Source organism: Perca flavescens, chromosome 20 (assembly GCF_004354835.1).
Source record: "Perca flavescens isolate YP-PL-M2 chromosome 20, PFLA_1.0, whole genome shotgun sequence".
NCBI classification, from domain to species: domain Eukaryota; kingdom Metazoa; phylum Chordata; class Actinopteri; order Perciformes; family Percidae; genus Perca; species Perca flavescens.
The window spans coordinates 32,575,257-32,596,251 of NC_041350.1; the positions used below are offsets into that span (position 1 = coordinate 32,575,257).

Consider the following 20,995-nt stretch of genomic DNA (forward strand, 5'->3'; position numbering starts at 1 on the left):
CAAAAGTCTCAAACCGAAAAAAAATTTGAAGCCGTAAAAAAAAGATTTGAAGCTGTAAAAAAAAATAAGTTTTGAATCTGAAAACATGAAATGTGGAACTGAAACAAATATAAAAGTGAAAAATGAAAATTTATAATTTATTCAAAATAATTCCAGAATTGAATCTATATTTTATTCAAACTGAAAGAAAAATTGGTACACTTATTTTTAGTTTGAATACATGGTTTTATTTTTTCCAAGTTTTGACCAAAACTTAAATTTTCAATTTCAAGCTTTAGTTTTTCAACTATATATATTTTTTTCAAATGAACAAAACATTTGGCCCCGATTTAGCTCCATAGAAGAACCTTTATGCAGAGCCACAAATCAGTTGTGTTAACTTTTAGACCAATCACAGTTAAACAATGTCACAAATTGGGGTTGGGGCGCAACTACCTGCCAATTTTTTTCTCAGGAGCAGCTGTTAAGAAAAAAAAAAGAAATAACTATTTCTGATCAGAGTGACAACACTTATAGAATTTATAATAATAAAGAGACTGGAACATCTAACATCATCCAGGCAGGAACACTACAGTTCAGCTCTACAGTGACTAAAAGTCAAAAAGTCCTCTCACATAGATTTTTTCTTCATGAGGGCAGCAGCCTTCATCACATTGTTGGTACATAGTGTGCCTGCATTTGCCTATTTGGTCATGAGATAAAAAAAAAAAAAGGTGAATTGCATCCTTTGACCACCTGCACCTGTTGCATGCTTGTCAGTGCACTCTGGTACCTTTGTGTATGACTTATATATATATATATATATATATATATATATATATATATATATATATAGTTACAAACTGTATTATTAACATATTAACAGAAGTGGATCTTTAGTGTGTGTGTGTGTGTGTGTTTGAGCACATATTCAAAATGTGTTAAACTGCAGTGCATTACAAAACCCTTGAGAGACAACAGCCAGCCTGTTGTTAATGTCCCAGTGCAATGTCCAGATGTGTCTCAGTGCAGAAATGCCCGCAGAGCAGTGAGCCAGTGACCCAACGTGGAGCCCTTCACCCACAGAAGCAGTTCATACATAGTGAGTCTCCACAGGTGGAAAGACTCTGCCAGTGTGATCTGTAGATGCCTCCTCCTGGACTGAGCCTTACTCCTCTTGTGCCTGTCAGCCAAAGCAGCAAAAGAAGAAAAGGGTTAGGCCCAATTTGGTAGGTATTGGGTTGAATCATCAGCTTTTTTACAAATGTACTTGAGTTTTCCAACTTTCTGGAAAAAGCTGACAAGACTTGCATAATACTTGTAGAATGAAAAAACAGCTTAAGATGTTACAGAAAATACATCTTAAAAATGTAGACAAATAAGGGATCTATTGCAAACTTGGATATATTAAAATCCTTAACTTGGGTAGGGTATTCTAAAACTAATATGAACTCATGTTAAGAGAAATGCTCACTGATCAAAGTGGGACTGTTCATCCTCTATGTGACATAGACATGCTCAGTAAATTTCAGTCAAAGAAAGAGGGCAGAGGGCCTCCAAAACATTAGGATTCATCCTCTCTCGAACTATCATAAATACAAATAGGAAGTCCATGGCTTTATGGCTATTAGTTTTAAGCAACACTAGCAGCATGTCTCCAGGATGACCATGCCATCTAGAATGAAATACCTCAACAAATACTGGATTGAGTTTTTTGAAATCTTATTTCATTCACAGTGCCAAGAGGGCGAGGCCCTCTTTTTTTGATGATACTTTGGTGATCCCAACCCATCCTCTAGTTAGGGGATCCTTCCACAGGCTGACATTTTAATTAAATGAATACTTTGGTTTATGTCTAAATACCTGCAAAACTAATAACATTAGCTGTGATTTATGTCTAGTGCCAATTCGCAAATGTGAGCATGTTACCATGCTAAACTTTATTTTTTTCTTAGGGACTAATTACTGTAAATATGCCAGAATTAGCCAGCACACTAGTTTCCATCCGTTGTCCTTGGCCAGGTTTGAAATGATCTGCCTAAAATCAATCAGGTTTAAAACAATTTTCATGATGTAAAACATATATCCGTTACAGTAGAAGTGAAACATAGACAGATATAAGCAGAACACAGACATGGGCAGCGATAAAAGAGTATATTATGGTTCAACAAAGCAAAAACAAACAATTACAGAACGTCTTTAATTACAGGGAAGTTCGCAAAAACAGATATGAGAAAAAGCACAGCAGCAGCACTAAGGTACTGTAAGTCAAGCAACAGGGCAGTTTAGCTGCATAAAAGTTGCATATTGACAGACATGTGCCATGATGAATGCATACAAGCTAGTGCTGACAGATTTGGTGGCTTGTAAGCCAAGTTTATCTGCTACGTAGGAGATAAACTTTAGGGCTTAATTATGCTGTTTTCAGAGTAAGAAAGCTGTGCAGAATGAAGTGCATAGTAGAGTTGTGCCGATGGACGATGATATCGTCCATCGGCACAACTCTATTTGTCTCTCTATTCATATGGGCAGGTAAAAATCATAGAATCTGTAAAGCGGCTCTGCAGCGGAGTAGACTTTCAGGTGGACCTGGCTTACCAAACTTAGTATGTTATTACTAGGCAGCAAACGTGAAAAAACTCTCACTCTGGTTTACGTCCCCAGAGAACAGCTTGTGTCAATTGGAGTCTAACTTATGTACGTCCTCATCACTGCAGGCTTTGGCATGTGGCATCCTTCTTGCATTACTCACAGTTCACGTCTAACTCCATTGTCGTTGCCAGTCTGAAAGTCTAGGCTCAAGAAGAATTGATCCGAGGTTCATGTCCTTGGCTTGAAGGGGTCTGCGTTAATTGAAAGATCTCTATGTAGAAGGGTCCTTTGCAAGTTTCAACCAGCTACGAGCCATGTCTAGATTTACCAATTCAGACTTTTTTAGATACTTCCAACTATGTGATTCTGCAAGAACTTATTCACTGACATTTCCGCTTATCCCACACTACCACAAAAGGTCATGTCTCCTGTCTGTATGACCTATTGCTGGCAAACTATCCTCTATTCGGTTTAGCCTTATTCAGTTTAAAGTGATTCACAGCTATGTTTTCGTAGCCATTTTTGGAAGACTTCCACATGATAATGTCGCAACAAATATTCAATCCAATGTGATTGCTTTCTCTTCCCTAATAGCGCGAAAGAAAGATTCTACTGTTGTGGAAATCCAAGCTCCCCTCATTTAAATTTTGGCTTTATGACATCCTGTCCTTTTTATAATTGGAAAAATTGTATTTATTATTATTGTCACTGGTAACTGTTGATTAGCTATTTTGACCGTCTGCCTGCGGGTAAAATTGCATAGTAGAATCCAAAACATATATGATGGATCTGTCAGCTGCTTTCCTGTAGAAGTAATGTGCATGTTAACACAGTTATTAACATGTCTTTGATTGCTCTGCATCTTTTATAGGATGGCGGTTGAACCCAATTTTACTGCAACAACTTTAATATGAGCATTATACAGTGAGGAGACACAGTTTTGTTTTTTGTTTCGTTTCTTAACCTATTTATGTATTTGCTTATATTTTGTTTTATTCTGTCCTTGTCTGTTTACTCTTATGTCTTTTTTGTTACGGAAGCCTGTAGGGAAAAGGGGGGGGTGGCTTGGAGGGATTAAGAAGTCGTACTGACTTGGAAACACTGAAATGCCTTCTGCTTTACCTGTTTATGTATGTACATCATACTGCCAGATTTTCTTGAATGAAACGTTTGGGCAAAAAAAAATGCTTTACATCTTGACTGAGCTGGGCCAATAAAAGTGTTGACTTATACGTTCCTAGGTATTTTTTCGTATCCAAGTGACCACCGAGAGATGACTCATGCGGCAGTTGCCACACCACAGGACGGTACGCAGACCCTCAACACCTTCTCTTTCCTGAATATGAATTCTGCCATCAGGGAGATACAACATCTAACTTATTGAAGCATCTCAACCTGCAGCACAGCAATGGGAAACTTCTCATAAGAAACCCTGACGATTACAGGGAGACCTCAATAAACAACAAAAACTGGATTTCAGAGCAGGACACGGAGAGAATTGAACAAGATCTGAAGAGGCATGTTGCTGGGTATATCGTGGAGGAGATGTTACTTATTTCCACATTTGAGTCACGCTCATTTTCGATGTACAATAAAAGATCCACAAAGAGCAATGTCTAGCTACCACAGAGAAAAACGTTTGCTGGCATCTCGAAAAAGATTATGCGGTGATGGAATCAAATTAAAATTTCCAAGGCGTTTAAAGTATATCAGCATGTAAATTTGGTGTCTGATTCTGAACTGGAAGAAGACAATGAGGAGGATATCACTTTTAAATATCTCAAAGAAGCCCTCTCCACAGAGTCTGACGCTCAGTTTACTCTTCCCCCACATTACAAGTGTGCATGTGCAATATTCAACTTCAAGCACAGACACCAAGGCCATGGATAGGTGTAGTGTAGCAAAATTCACAGCCCTTTTGACCAAGGCGATCTACATTTGCAGCAGATCAAGTGGAGGAAGTTAGCTGCAGAAAGCTACTGCTACCAGTTCCTGCTGGAGTACGTCATCAAGCCGCTTACAGCAGCACTGGACATTTTACAAAGAGATAAGTGTTGTTATGGGACTTTATTACCAACCCTCGAAGTCCTGATGTCAAGGACATTTGCCTTGAAAGACCCCTCTCAAAGATAACAGGTGGTCTTCCAGATATCATTGTGAAGGTATGCCTATATTCTTAAACCTCTTTATTTAAAATTATCTTTAATTAAATTTATTTGGGCAGATTTGTTGCAATACACCACAGTGGAAAAAGATCTTAATGCAATATTTGTTTTTTAAGCAGTCAGTACAACTAGATACCCAGATAAAATATAATTCAAATGACAAATTAAATAGTAATTATTTATAAAACTACAAGATTTAGGTAACATAGTATTTTCAGGCCATTCAGACTCGTTTTGCTGGTGTACTGGAGACGACACACTTCTTGCAGTTGCCCGAAGTTCAAACTCAGATGGCTGCGAGATGAGGGTAGGAGAGAGCTTGTGAGGGAACTTCTGACAGCAGAGTGTCGCACAACTGCTCACTGCTGACGTCTGTGTCCACGACGTCAGCCAGCCAACATAAAATGGACTTCTTGCATTTGAGACCGAGCCGAGGACTACTAAGCAGAAAAATAAATGGACTGTATTTATATAACATTTTACAACATAGTACAGGAACCACTGCCATGCCACCTGCAAACCTCACAATATGATTGCTCGGCTACCTCGCTGAGCAGTCATAGGTCAGCAGTGTGCACAATAAGGGACTCAGGACACATCCCTGGGGGCATGGGGGAAGATGAGATGCTTGGGATTCTAACAAACTGGAGCCTTTTTTTTATGATTATTGGAGTGAGTGCTGTTGAGCTCTTTGGGACAGGGATCTTTGGGACAGAGATAATAATGGCAGTCTTAAGGTATGTTAAGCGTGGCACTATCTATCTCTACACATCCTTTGCTTTTGATGTTTTGTTTTTAAGAATTATTATTTTTAGTCCGTCTTCCTCAAAAATAGTTCTTTGTAGAAAGGTGGTTCTGCAATCTATAGTAGTGTTTGTTTGAGTCACAGAGAAAGTCAATAGTGTGCAATAGTGGCCAAATTGATAAAAAAATAATGGTTGCGAGCTTGACTGGGTCCCTTGAAAGGTTTCCATTGATTTGAAGTTCAATTTGCCTTCCTACTTTGTGATGTTGTTCTATCAGTTTCTTAATCTGCTCCCTGATTAATTTAGCATTAACTCTTGCTTTGTCAATTATGTTCAGAAACATGTTAGCTTTAGCTTTTCTTAGCCCCTGTATTACTTTGTTCTTTATTGTAGTGAATACAAGCATAAGCATATCTGGCAACCCACAGAAACAATAAAACAGTTCATGAGTGATTTTGGTCTTGGCGATAGTTGGTGATTGCAGGACCCAGACGCAAGAGATCACTCATTCTCTCACCAGTTCATCAATCATATTGACGCATTGACTTCCTCCTTAAAAGCAATTCAATCATATCTAATATCTCTGACTCCAAGATCCACCAGATCCATTATTACAATATTATAATAATAATATTGTTTTTGAACAACAGACTTACAGAGTCACAATGACACCGTGCTGTCGTACATCAAGTTTTGCACAGACAATGCCCTGGTTGATAAACACATTTGTGTTTATCCAAACCGGAATCCCTGGATGACAAGCGAAGTTCAGTCATTCCTGAGAGCCCGCAACTCTGCCTTCCGGTCAGGTAACAGGGCCCTGTACAGCTTGGCAAGGGCAGAATTGAGGAGAGGCCTTAAAGGGGCCAAGGTGTCCTACAAAAAGTGGGTGGGGGAATATCTGTCAAATAACCCACTGCAAGTGTGGCAGGGATTAAAACACCTTACTAACTACAACACCACTGTGACATTGTAACATTGTTTATGCTTCGCATGCAGACGAATTAAACCATTTCTTTGCCTGCTTTGAGTTTACAAGACCCCCCACAGTCACTCTAGCTATGTTTCCATCCACTTGTCAATCAAATTATCTGGAACATTCTTGTGAATAAAGCCGGTGAAAGTCCAAGTGCTTTAAAGGGAATAAAAACCTGTGCATAATGTGGTCACATGCTGTTTTGCGGTCAAATTGGTTAATCAAATAGATTTGAGATATTTTAAGGTGTTTCGCACTGAATCGCACAACATTCAAGCTAACGTTGGCAAACAATTTGCTAGGCAAAATGGATTGCGCCGTCTACTTACAAATTATTAATATTGCACAAGTTGTAATAGTGCTTATGTGCCAGCTGATAGCGACATATCAAGCTATAATAAGGCAACAACGACTGTCAAAACCTCACTATGATGATGCAGATGCAGCAGTGGCGTAGGCAGAAATTGTATTTTGGGCGGGCCAGTGCAAAAGTGAGTGGGCCTATAGTTTTTCCCAGAAAAGAATGACTTAAATAATAATTAAACCTTAGAGAGTAGAAAAAAGAATAGACAAACTGCAAAAACAGTGACACCTTTACTTTGCAATATTCGGCAAAGACAATAACAACAAATTTGTCTAAACATCATGTTGAACCAACAGAGCTCAATAAAGGCTGGACAAACCAGCATAGACAACCTGTCTATTTTATTTAGGCTAGTCAGCAGTGCAAAGACAGTAGGCTAAAAAAGTAGGCTAAAAGTAAAAGATATTCAATGAAAACTCTTAACAGAGCACGGTTTGAAATAAATAACAACGCACTCCATAATTTCTGTTAAATCAACCATATACAATGCAATCAGCCTGGTGGAAATTAAGATTTTGTGCCAAAAAAATAGCAACTCATTTAAACTAAACAATGTAGTCTATAAAGCATACAGCTATACACAACACACCACTAGACTTAACTGTAATTTCTACAGTTACTTACCACAAAATGCCCAGTAAAATACCATAATTTTCTTTTCCGGTTCATTACTGTAATATGCATTGCATTATGGGTAATAACATTTCATTTACAGTGATTTACTGTATATTTTGAATTTGCGGTAGTCTGCTGTAAAACAACAGCAGTAGTGCTACTGTAGTTGAAAACAAAGATAAAGATAAATACAATTGTTAGTTAATGTTATAGACGCATAGAAATGAAATGGAAAAATAAAATATCACTATAAAATGAAATGTGACATGTTTTTCAGAAGTGTAAATCATTTATTGAGAGAAACAAGAAAGCCATTACGGATATAAATGCTTGACCGCCAGATTTAGAACTCTGACCTCACGACTTTAAAAGAGTAGCGCGTAGATACTTCAAAGGCGTTGAAAGGAGTAACTTCAAAGGACGGAGTACCGCCCGGTTTGGTTTGTGCACACCAGAGTCCCGGTGGCCGGGTCACACACACTCCTCAAAGAGAGCTGGAGCAGCGTTAAGGTAAGACCAATTTTTGCTAAATCTGTGACATTAAAATCTCTGCTCACAAGCCTTCGCAAGCAGCGACATTAGGTTTAGGTTACCGACCTGCGTCATAACTAGGCAAGAGCAAACTGTTAACTATAGTTCATGTTCCCCATGGTGAGGATTAGCTATAATGACAACATTCGGTAAAGCTAACGCAACTCGTTTTTACACGCGCTGTTCGGGACATCTTTTTCACTTGTCAGACCACCATTATCTTTGTCTGAATTAAAATGTAACCCATATTCTAGTTTAAGGTCAGTAACTGCTAGCTTTTTAGCTTGCTGTTGCTGCCTTTTGGCTAACATCACCTCCACCTTTGTTGAGTCTGTGGGTTGGTTTGACAGTGTTTTAGCATGATTAAACAAAACGTACTGCGTTTATATTAACCTGACATTAGTGGAGGTAAAGTTAACATTAAACCGTTACCTCTACATTTGCCCATCTAGTTTTAATAGCATCTAATGTTAACATTACATCTTTTAAAAAAACACCCACTCTAAAAGTTATGTAGTAACGTTAATGTGGAGCATTTGTGGATAACATTTTTTTCCCTTGGCTTCAGAGTTTTGCCACTTAAAGATGTCCAGCAAAAATTAGACTAAGTGCCCAACGTTACAGTAGTATTGTAGCGTTCTGTAATGTGATATTTCATTGAATTCATCCTTTTTAGTTTATGAGACCTAAGCCAAAGATTGTGTAACTCAAAGAATATGGTGTTAGGAGTTGAGCGTATTAGCTACCATGGTTTATGGGGGAAAAGAAAAGTAAAATGTATGTATTTACCTCGCCACTTAACCTTAAATTCGACCGATCGTTAAACAAGTGATTTAAGGACTCTTTATAATGGCTTTAAGTTTTTCTTCACAAAATAGCGTTGTTGTTAGCTATCTAGCTATCTATTAGGTGATTAACTTTTAATGCATTACATAACATTCTGTGTTATTCTAACAATATAAGAGTTAGCTACATTATACTGGTTCCTTGCATACTAATGCATGGCATGTTTTTTTTTTATCTTGTTGTAATTGTATTTTATAACACCATGCATGCACTTAAAAATATTAATTTTCATCATTTCATATGTAGAACAACAACCAGTGACTGGAAAACTGAGAGACAACTGACAGAGACAGGAGGAAGAAGAAAGCTGGACATGAAGGTCTGACCCCGTGGCCCACAGGAGCACATGGTCCCTCATCACTTTCTGAGCCACCAGGCAATGAACTTCAAGAGAAATACGACCAAATCTCCATCTTGACAGATGTAATAGCACTTTTTTAAGTTCTTACAGCCTCACTATCAGTTCAAAATTTTTTATTTAAATAGAAATTACTTCCAATATGTGAAATGCTTTTCTTTTTTGGTTTGCAGCCAACCTCGACCAAGATTTCAATTGAGCAGGAGGTGACATCGCCCACCACACCAAGGGTAATCATGCTTGGTACGAGAAATAGTTTGAAGAAGAGGAGGATGTTTTATTAGCCATGTATGTTTGGTATTCTGTGACACACTGCAAATGAAATAAGAGGTTTGTTTGTTTTTTTGGAAGAAGTTTGATGTCTTCCACCCATGGCCGAAGTGGGTACAAGTCGCAAGACGGGAGTTGTCTAAAGAAAGGTGACAAGCATCAGCTCCCAAGTCACCACCTTCCTCCAACGGCTCACCAAGTTTGAGTGGAAGACATCAAACTAGGTAAGCATTTTATTGTGTGATGTAATATAGTTAACATCAGAAAAATGATTACACAGTACAATGAACAGTGCAGCTACGTACCCTGCCTGCTCCAACATTGTCAGAACTAAATGCACCAGCATCCTATATTTACCACTTCTGTCAGCATTGGTAACAGTTACTCAGCAAAAGTTACATAGTGTTGTTTTAATTTTAGTTTAAGTTTTCATATGTTTGTTTTTTTGTTCAGTCTAAGTGACTGATAAGAACAACAATCTTTGAAATTGGTCCAGTATTGAGCGAGAACACTGACCTGAGCCGGGCTCCAATGTAATCATATAGGGCAAATGTGCTTCGTCAAGTTCTGTTTTTGCCACTGACGGTCTCAGATTATTATTCTAAGTGTCTGACAACATTATGGAAAAGATCCCTACAGTGATAGACCTTTTAGTTAAAGAGGAAGATCCTTTTCATTTAAACAAGAAACAGCCCCGAAATTTTTACGTCATGTAGAATCTATCTCCGTTGATCCTGTTGGTTTGTTTGCTGCTTTCATGGCTGTACTAACGTTACAGCTGTAGCGCGCTGGGTTTACGTTTTTACAGGTCTATTTGGCAACCCGGCCTGCCTGTCAAACTGGGCCGTTGATAACAACACACAGATCAAAACATAAACATAAATTCCGTCACGGAATGTAAATTTCAAAAAGAAAAATTACTGACATTAGCATTGTTATCAGAAAAGATAGTATTTCAGTTTAACATGTTTCCTTAATATCTGATGAGGCATTGGTGTCATTTTTGAATTTATTACAGTACAAATATTACATATTGGACCTTTAAAGACATTGAAAAGTCATGAAAATATATTAGTAAAAATGTGTATGAATTCTGAAATCAGAAAATTAATCAAACAGGAAAAATATTTTTTTAACCGTGCTGGGACTGACAGACAGCAAAAGAAAGTAGAAAGACCTTTGAATTATCTGGGGAGGAAAAACCCTGTAAACTACTACTACTCATGACTGATGTGTTATTTTTTATACTGTTATATTCTATGTTTTTGCAGAAATTGTAAGTCTGTTAATAGTTTAGATGAGATAAACTCATGACCATTTCTCTGCTTCCCATTCAGTCCAGGACGGACCACCCCAGCAGATGTGGATCAGCAAGCATGAGTACCATGGGTCCGGCCCCTTCATCATCCTTCACAAATGCTTCTCAACAGAGTGTTTCTCCTTCCCCTCCCCAACCAAATGCCCAACAACATCACCTCTGTGGTAAACAACCACACCACATTTTTCAAAAATACTAGGCTAGGTTATTCAGTGTTCTACGGTTCCATCTGGGGATTTAAAGAAATGTACATTTTGTTTTCTTTGAGTAAATTCAAATGGTAACTGCATTGTTCAGACATAAAGGCTACCCATTGTTTGGCACATACTTAAACATGGATGTAGTATTGCTTGTAGGTAAATTGTGTCTGTTTTTTGTTTTTTTTGCACTTTCAGACTTAAAATGATCTTGGTCTTGGTATTTGTACCTGTATAATACGAAAATAAAAATGTATTACTTTTGTACATGGACTTAAGGCAATTATTTGGAATTTATTAAATTCAATAGCATTTATGTAAAATAATCAATAGTTTGTACTACCAATGCCAAATAGTGTAATATACTGTGAACCACAATTACAGTAAAACTATAATACATCTTGACAATTACAGTATAATTTAGCAAATTGTAATTACAGTACAATTACTGTAAGGTTATTATACTGTAAAGCTAAGTTACAGTAAGGTTATTATACTGTAAAGCTAAGTTACAGTAAGGTTATACTGTAAAACTAAGTTACAGTAAGGGTATTATACTGTAAAACTAAGTTACAGTAAGGGTATTATACTGTACAATGGAACTGCGGTAAGGGCATCATACTGTAAAAAACATGTACAGTTATGGTACTGTAATGGGGTAGTTACAGTAACTTACTGGCAACACGTTGCCAGTAAGTTACCGCATTTATACAATAAAAAGTCTAACAGTACAGGCAAATATGAAGGAAATGAGTTAAACAACAGGCCTACCTTTGTTGTTTGCATTCTACAAAACAAGACACAAGCGCCTGGATTTAGTGTTGAAAACAGAAATGATCTCACAGAAGAGTCACTGAGTTATTTTTCAAAGGACAAAAGGCACAGGTTGTTGAGGCGGGTAGTACTCATGGATGCTCCCAAGGTCTGTTTTTCTCCTACCTGCAGAACAGTCTCTCAACACTACCGGTACAAGAAGTCATGGGAAGGGTGATGATGACTTGAAGTAGTTTGTCGAGGTTTGGAAATATGTCACTAGCACAAATGTCCAATACTTCCATAAAGGATGGAAATTCTAGGCTATTGGCTACTTTCCGACGCAGTTACTCAATGAATACTGTTAGTTCAGCATCCTTAACCAATATATGAAAGTGATCACACGGGGCCCGCAGAGAATCCTTCTCTTAGTCTTAGACTGTCTCAGACAGTGGGAGAAAAGTTGCTGCTGCCCTCATTATTCCATACTGATCCCCTTGGAAACGATTGTCCAGCTCTGTAAGCGGTCTGTCAAGGATGTCATTCCATATGGGTCTTAGGTCACATAACATCATTTCTCACACTTGTTGCTTTCCCCAAACTAGTTGTGACCACTGATCCTGCAAGCCTTGCTGGGAGCTTTCTCACTCTGGTCCCACATGCAGAGGTGGGTAGTAACGAGTTACATTTACTCCGTTACATTTACTTGAGTACGATTTTGAAAAAATTATACTTCTAGGAGTAGTTTTAAATCACTATACTTTTTACTTTTACTTGAGTAGATTTGTGAAGAAGAAACTGTACTCTTACTCCGCTACATTAGTCTACAATGAGCTTGTTACTTTTCTTTTTACCTCTTTGGTATTCTACGCGTCATTGTTTTTATCCCCCCCGCGTACACCTCATTTTAATGTTTTAATTTGACAGAGAGAGAGACTTCCGCTAAAGGCTCTACCACGTGAATGTGTTTTACCAATCAATTGTAGTTGTGCAGTCTCGTCACGTGACCACCATACTCAATCTCAGCAGCGGGACGGGTTAGCTTTACAGTCGTAGCAAAACAAAAATGTCAGAATCAACCGTCGGCAATGCAGACGCAGAAGAGGAGGAACACCCCTGGCCTCATATTGAAAGCATGTTTACCTTAGTAAAAGTGCAAAACAGCAGCTACATTATGCGGTGTCTTCTCTGTCTACCAAAACAAACGGACATTTCAGCATTCAAAAACTCAGCATCTAACTTGAGGAAACAGCAGTAAGTTTCCTAAATTGCTTTTTTTTTTTTTTTTTTTGCTGTGGATAGGCCAATGTTTGTCTTTTAAGTTACATATGTTTTAAACATTTCCTCTCTCTCTCTCTCTCTCTCTCTCTCTCTCTCTATATATATATATATATATATATATATATATATATATATATATATATATATATACAAATTTGATGTGATAAGTCTCTTTTAATGTCTTGATCTCCCTGTAGCCTCACAAATAATTTTTTTTTATCCACAGACGGTTCACCCCAACAAACTGTCTAAGTACACAGACTTACTAGAGAACCACAGAAAGCGCAAGTCCTCCTCTTCCAGCGACACTCCTGTGAAAAATGCAAAAATCACAGCCTTCGCTGCCCCAGGGCGGGTAACACAAGCAACACTTGACAAGCTGGTGCTAAATTTTGTATGTGAGGCCAACCAACCATTTTCTGTGGTTGAGACGCCATCCTTCAAGACTTTGATAGAAACCTTGCAACCTCATACAGTAATGACAAGGAAAACATTATGCACAAGAATACAAGAAGCTGCAAAACACAAGAAGAGCATAATCATCAAAAAGCTGAGTGCTGTGAACTATGTTGCTACCACAACAGACTGCTGGTGCCAGACAACGTAGCTACTTAGGTGTCACCTGTCACTGGATAGACAACACCTCACTGGAGAGGCACTCCGCTGCATTGGCTTGTAGACTTGTCAAAGGCTTGCACACGTTTGACGTCCTTGGTGCTTCATTAGAGGAAATACATTCTGAGTACCACATCAGGGAAAAAGTGACCAGGACGACAACAGACAGTGGCTCAAACTTCCTGAAGGCCTTTCGATTATATGGTGAGGAGAAAGAGGAGGAAGCCACCAATGTACAAGAGGAGAGTGACTCCACCCTTGATGATGGTGTCTGCTATTCTGGATAACAACACAGGCCTTGAGTACCAACTTCCAAGGCACCAAAAGTGTGCATGCCATCTCCTCAACCTTATATCAACAGTTGATGCCACTGCTGCAGGAGGAGCTGCAAACGAAACCTACAAGAAGCTGTCTCGGTCTGCTTTTGCAAAATGTCATGCTCTTTGGAATAAAACCAGCAGGTCAACCATGGCTCATGAAACAGTGGAACGTGAGTGCAAGCTGCAGTTTCTCCGACCCAATCAGACACGCTGGAGCTCCCTGTTCCTCGCTGTAGAAAGGATTGTGCGCATTTAATGGGTGAATCCACTTGTCTCAAGTAACTGAGTTTTCTTTGCATGTTGGTGTGACAATTGTGGATGACTTGAATGAAATAATTTAACTAATTTATTTTATTTTTATTTATTTGTGTATTTAACATGTACAATGTATAACAAAGACATTGTACCAGAAATAGCTATAAGTCATTTTATCTTTTATAGGTTAAATCCAGCTGAAATGGGGTTTTTGGTTGAGTATGCTGCTGTGATGTAGCCTGTTGCCATGGCCCTTAATATCCTCCAAGGGGAATCATCTGTGCATATTGGCCTCCTGCTGCCAACACTTTACCAGTTGCGGGACAAGCTGAAGAGATTGGAGTCATCTTGCACCTCTTGTTCACGCCCTGCAGCAAAGGATCTAGAAACGTTTTGGAGACGTCATGAAAGAGCTTGAGCTAATACTAATAAGTTGGCTCTTAAGGTTCTTGCTGTGAAGCTGTGATCGTTTAGCTTAGGCTACTTATTTGTTGCAGCACGGACTGCTCAGCAAGCACATCTAATTATGTCAAGTAACATCAGTACTTTGCTCAGTGCTCCGGATTTGGAGCTCCAGCGTGTGTCTGTGGATCGCTCAAGTTCCAAGCACGGGCGTCCTGCTTGGCACAAAACAACACAATGTCTAAAACGACTTTTAGATTGTCCCGATTCCTTTCAATAAATGAATAGTCCATGGCATCATGGTTCATTTGATTTAACACATTTCCCCGCTCTGCAGTTTGGTTGGCCCTGCAGCCTTGAAACTCATCCAGTGAAACGGAGTGGGGCTTGCTCGCCTGGTGTTTTTCACACACCTGTCGTAGGTGCTTCCAGTCCACAAACCCCTCTCTTGCAAATTGGCTGTCAGCTCTGCTGGGAAATCGTGTCCTTAATTACACTGTACTCCAACCAAGAAAACCATACCACTTTGATGAGAAGTTCCTTGATTTTCCATTCTTGAAAGTGCAGGGAAGTGCCGCCCTGGCCCATTACTGGCTGTGTGCCTGAGATGCACGTTATGACATTTCTTAGATTTTTGCTATCTAAAATAGCCATTATATTTTCTTGTAAATTAAATTTTAAGTCTCCTTGTTCGTCCACTTATATCTGTGTTTGTTGACACCCGCCATGTCTGCAATGAAAGCAGAAATACCTGGCGGAAATGTCCTAAAACTTAATGGCGGGTTGCAACCATAAAATGACCTAAAACGTAATTGCAATGCATTATTTATTCAGCAAATAATGTTTCCATCAGCGCTTATCGCATAAGCCGTTAACTGATTAAAATCCGATAAATGTTTATTCGCATAAAAACGTGTGGATGGAAACATGGCTTTTGCTACAACAGACCGCTAGCTCACATACACTATCTATCTAAGAACCTGTGAGTTTAGGTCTGCTAACACAACAAAAGCTGCTGGGCCTGACTGAGTACCATGGCGTAGTACTTAAGGCTTGTGCTAACCAGCTCTCAGCAGCCCTTACATACATTTTTAATTTCTCCCTGACACACTCCACGGTCCCATCCTGTCTCAAGTCGGCTACCTTAATCCCAGTCCCCAAAAACTCAACAATCAGTAACCTCAGTAACTATAGACCAATCGCACTAACATCAGTGGTTGCAAAATGCTTTGAGGGACTCATATCACAACATATTAAAGCCTGCCTCCCCCCTGCATTTGACTCGCATCAATTTGCATACCGAGTAAAAAGATCTACAGATGATGCTATTTCCATAGCCCTCCACACTGCTATCAGTCACCTGGAACATCCTAGGGCATCTGTTAGAATGCTGTTCATCGACTACAGTTCGGCCGTTAACACCATCATCCCCGACATTCAAGTGAAAAACTGGATTTACCTCCTGCCACTTGTGCCTGGATTAAGGACTTTTTCACCTACCCTCCCTTGATACCATCGCCAGTTCTCGTTGTCTCTCCAGATCTTAAAGTGTAAATTGCAGGTTAAATTTTTCATGAAGTTAAGCAATGTGTTTATTAAACATAAAGATTAGAGCAGGGGTCACCAACCTTTTTGACACTGAGAGCTACTTTATGGGTATTGAGTCATACGAAGGGCTACCAGTTTGATACACTCTTCTGAAATAACAAATTTGCTCAGTTTGCCTTTAGTTATATATGATTATTAATGATTAATGATACTCATTTATGTGAAGACACTGGTCATGTTAATGATTTCTCACAATAATTATCAACAATGACTTAACAAGGTGGGTAACCGATAATATCAATATTCAACTTTCATTTTTAGAACAGGCCTGAGGGCTACTCATGTGGTCCTTGGGGGCTACCTGGTGCCCGCGGGCACCGCGTTGGTGACCCCTGGATTAGAGCCACCCACCATTGTTTTGTATGGCTTTTTATAACAAAATGCTGAATTTAATATGAAAAGTTGATACTTTTTACAGTGGTTTTAAGCACTCCCCCTCCCTTCCACTAGGCGGGGTGTGACGTCATAAGAGGGACTCAAAGAGTCTAACGGCTAGTAGGCTAGCAGTTATATTGGAGACCTAGCTAGCTAGCTAAAATTGTATTGTGTTTGTGCGGGATGTACGAGTACATCAGAAACAGGGCAGAGGGTCCACCAGGACAAACGGCTGATTGGTGCCTGGGTGAGGTTTGTGGCTACGAAGTGGGCTGATTTTACTGCTGCCTCTGTGACCCACTCTCTCCTCTGCCTGCTGCACTGTGGCGCTGTGGCTCGGTGTGTGTGTGTGTGTGTGTGTGTGTGTGGCCGTGTGTGTGTGTGAGAGACGGCTGGCCAGCGAGGTTGTCAGTGCTTGTTGAGTTTAACTCCGAAAAGACAGTTGACCTCGGGTTCCCGTTAATCTTATGATGGACATGTGTTGTGATATTTAAACAAATAAAAAGCCTCTTATTTACGAGAGTGGTCTAAGAGACCTCCGGTTTACAGCGGTGTGTCCGAGCGAGACTGTCCGAGCGACGAGCCAGCGGCCGGGGCAGGCGCTGCTGGTTGTCGCGTTACTTTACGGAGCTTTTCAACTCCGAAAACTGGTACTGCGTAAAGCGAGAAATAAGAGCAAGCTAAGAGCAAGCTAACCTGGAAGCAAATCAACATCATGCTATTTCCAGACTTCTCCTGAGCTACACAGATGAAGCATGACAAATTCAAGGAGTGTAAGAAGAAACTTCATGAGCGAGAGGCATGCGCGGAGTTTGCGGGGGGGCAGGGGGAGCACCTGGTAGCTGAAACGGGTAATTGCATTGTTTCAAAAATGAGTGGAATAATTACTTCTGACATAACCAGATATTTTATAAATACTTTAAAAACACAAAAAAACTAAATGGGGATAAGTAATGCATCTGATTTCATATACTGCTTTAGTAAAAATATTTTTTCAGGGCACTTCCTCTCACCTGAGACCATTGTCGACGCATATGCAGGACGCAAAAAACAATAATTTGTTGCACTAGTCGGGACATCTTACCGTGCCAACGTTACAATAAAGGTTGCCTAACTGCCATGTATATAAATTTGCTGTCAGCTTACTAATTGAATGCGCGTTTTGTGTAGATTTGGACTTTGATACGTTTTATTCCACTTTGTTTAAACTGCGAAGTTCACCTCGTTTACCTGTTTGGAGCTGACTGGTGAATGGGACGCTTGTATAGGCCTTGCTGGATACACCGTGACTCTATTTGTGAATCTACTGATCGCTGTGGATGACTTGTTTTCATGTCATTGGATTACGGCAAAATACTGATCTTTTGTCTTAACGTGTCTTAACGTTTTATGGTGCGATTGCGCTTGGTTTCTGCGTTTTGAGAGGCATTTCAACAGACTGGAGGTCCAACACTGATTGTTCACTGTTAACCTACATGTTAGTTGAATTTAAGTGTCGGGGCATTCTGCCACCATCTGTCTATTGTGCTCCAACACAGCCGTGCCCACCGGCGTCAGTTTGGTTTGAAATGTGGTGGGGACTGAGACTCATTCGGAGGTACATTTCCAGAAGTGATGGGTACAATGACGCATACGTTTTTTTCTCTTTCGCGCAGGTCAGGTTTAATGTACGTAAACAATGACCAATGATTACCAAATTTCTCTCTAATATTGCTCCTCATAACCACGGAAAACTGTCAAAAAATAGAACCCAAAGTCCAATTATTATGGATGTTATCTGACATTTAGCGTTTCTGCTTCACATTTTCAGCAGGGCAGCGGAGCAGCTGTTGGTTGACTCCCCACAGTTCTCATGGGCTTTATAAGTCCTAACATGAAAAAGCTTAATGTGGTTTAATATACCTAAACAACGATCAATCATCACCACATTTCTGGTTAGATTTTTTTGACAGTTTTCAGTGGTTATGAGGAGCAATGAGAGAAATTTGGTAATCATTGTTTAGGTACAAGCTTTTTCCTCGCCATAGCCTGTCAAGTTCTTTTGACAGGCATAAATGTTCATTTCAAGATATGGCCATGATACATTTGGTGATCGTTGTTGAGGTACATTAAACCACGTTAAGCTTTTTCACGTTAAGCAGAACAGGCAGCGTTGTGAACAGAGAAGCGTACAGCCTGCGCAGCAGCAGAGCGGCTGTGTCTGTGCCTGTCGCTCAAGAATTATATGCGTTATGGACTTCTTTTTTTAACTAAATTAAGCTCGAGGTTTTAAGTTGTTACAATGTAAATTCAAATCTGCTTAAAAAAATAAACCCTTTGTTTATTTAGCATGTTTGTTTTTGTCCATATGTGATCGTGCTGTGTTCCCCAGGTCTCAGTTGCTACAATGAGTTTTTTTTTTGTTTTGCCCCCCCTGGCTCGAATGTCAAACTCCGCCTATGGCGAGAGGTGAGATTCAGAATCTTGTATACTGCCAAACTCACAATAGACTCTTAGGATGGAGTTTGACATACAGTAAAACTGCAGCTATAAGTACAAAATGCTGGAATTGAGGTGTGGGGACGAGCTGGGACTGCAGGACCTAGTGCCTGTAATACATTACTACCCATGGCAGTTAGTTAATATTTTATAAGAAATACAGACAAGCTCTACCACTGTCAGCAGTACAGCACCAGGCAAGGCAGAGACCATTTGTGTGTGTGTGTGTGTGTGTGTGTGTGTGTGTGTGTGTGTGTGTGCGTGCGTGCTTGTGTGCATGTGTGTGTGTGCATGTGTGTCCAAAACCCTGTCCCTCAGCCATCGCCTGAAAGCTGAAGTGACAGCAAAAGTATTTATGGTTGAAATAAAAAAAGTGTATTTGTACTATTATTATTATTATTATTATTATTATTATTATTATTTTCACCTTTTCTGTCTACTTTACTATCTAATATTGTATGTGCTGTCTGGTTGTTCATGGCGGGGGTTCTGCTATTAAGTTTTGTACTGTTTCTAGGTTTAAAAGCAATAAAAAGGATTTTTTTTAAGTTTAATGTTTTATCTAATTCATGTAATATTTTATTTGACAGTGGAAACATTGAAAAGTGTAAATTATAAGGTTTCTGTCAATATGGTAGCCATGCTTGTATGATAAAAACTTGTAAAGCTATTCATCTATCTAAATACATGACAAATGTATCCTAATCCTGCAATGCTCCACCTGCAGAGCTCTGGACCCCAGAGGGTTAACCCTTGTGTTGACTTTGGGTCACATTGACCCGTTTTCAATTTTTGTTTTATATCAGAAAATATGGGACATAGAAATAAGCGCTGAAAATGTGTAGAAGAAAAATGTAACAATTTAAAACGTTGGAAAAAGCAAAAACAAAAGGTTGTGAAGAAAAGTTGTCAAAAACGTTGAAAAGGTTGACGGGAAGACAACACAAGGGTAAAGACACACCATTACAAGGCACATGCACAGGCTTATCAAGCCAAGGTGTATGGCTTCACTGATTAGCATTGATTGGAACGCTTACCGAGCAGCCTTGTCCTGTAGATATAGTCTTTTAATTTATAGAACCAAGGTTACTAAGTAACCAACAATCCAGGCATCCACAACTTAATAACCTAGTCCTGCAGACTGGTTGCCAAATGCAGTTAGGTCTGTAATAGACAAAGAGCTGGTTTGTAGTCCTGTGGGCATGTGTCCTGTGAAGATACATTGTTTAAACCCACTCAACCCTGCTTTACCATCCCAAGAAGGGTGAAATGGGTGCTGCTAAACTGACTGACGGGTGTCTGACTTTGATCAGACCTTAGAGTGGAGTACAGGGTTTCTTCCCCTCAGCAGTCAGCCCCATTAACAAGGCCCCGGACCCCCACTGACATTGAATCTAATCCTTCATGCTGTCCTCTGCACATTCTGTTTATCCTGAACTTTGGACATTCCTCAACATTCTTGCACAGCCTGCAATCCAGAGAGCCTCTTTTTTCCCTTTCTTAATGTTATATAGTTATATGTATGTGTTATTTGTTTTCGAGACGAGAAATCTCAACCCCCCTCTTACCCCCTTCAACCCTTTCTACCTTCCCTAACCAACACCAAGGCCTTTGAGGATACATCTCCTTCACTGCCCCATACCCCACCCATGCCACTGCTCTCTCTGCTCACTCTTTGGCCTCTTACCCCCTGTCCCCTGTTGGAGTTCACTGACCAGATAAAGGAGCTGGTTAATGCTGGAACCAAATTTACCCCCCTTCTCCCATAATTTACCCCTAGCGTCCACCTGCCCCTGTTTTGATACATTCACCAAAGGTAAAATACCAGGCGCCTCTGCCCCCTCGACAACTCTGTCTCCCTAGGCTGATAAGGATGCTGTACAAAATGCAGTGAGCTTTAATTGATAAGTGCCGAGTTGATAAGCCAGGCTGCATGCCTAGTGGCACTCAT

General features: G+C 39.7%; 1 protein-coding gene across 8 annotated transcripts in view; it reads right to left on the reverse strand.

Moving 5' to 3' along the window:
• Window positions 1–880: 880 nt before the first annotated feature.
• adck1 (aarF domain containing kinase 1) overlaps window positions 881–20,995 on the reverse strand; it is a 178,379-nt gene continuing 158,264 nt past the window's right edge. For all 8 annotated transcript variants that reach the window (XM_028565224.1, XM_028565223.1, XM_028565222.1 and 5 more), the window contains one exon: window positions 881–1,162. In XM_028565224.1, the coding sequence (XP_028421025.1) occupies window positions 1,003–1,162 (160 nt within the window). In that variant the 3' untranslated portion in view covers window positions 881–1,002. The remainder of the gene's footprint in view (window positions 1,163–20,995) is intronic.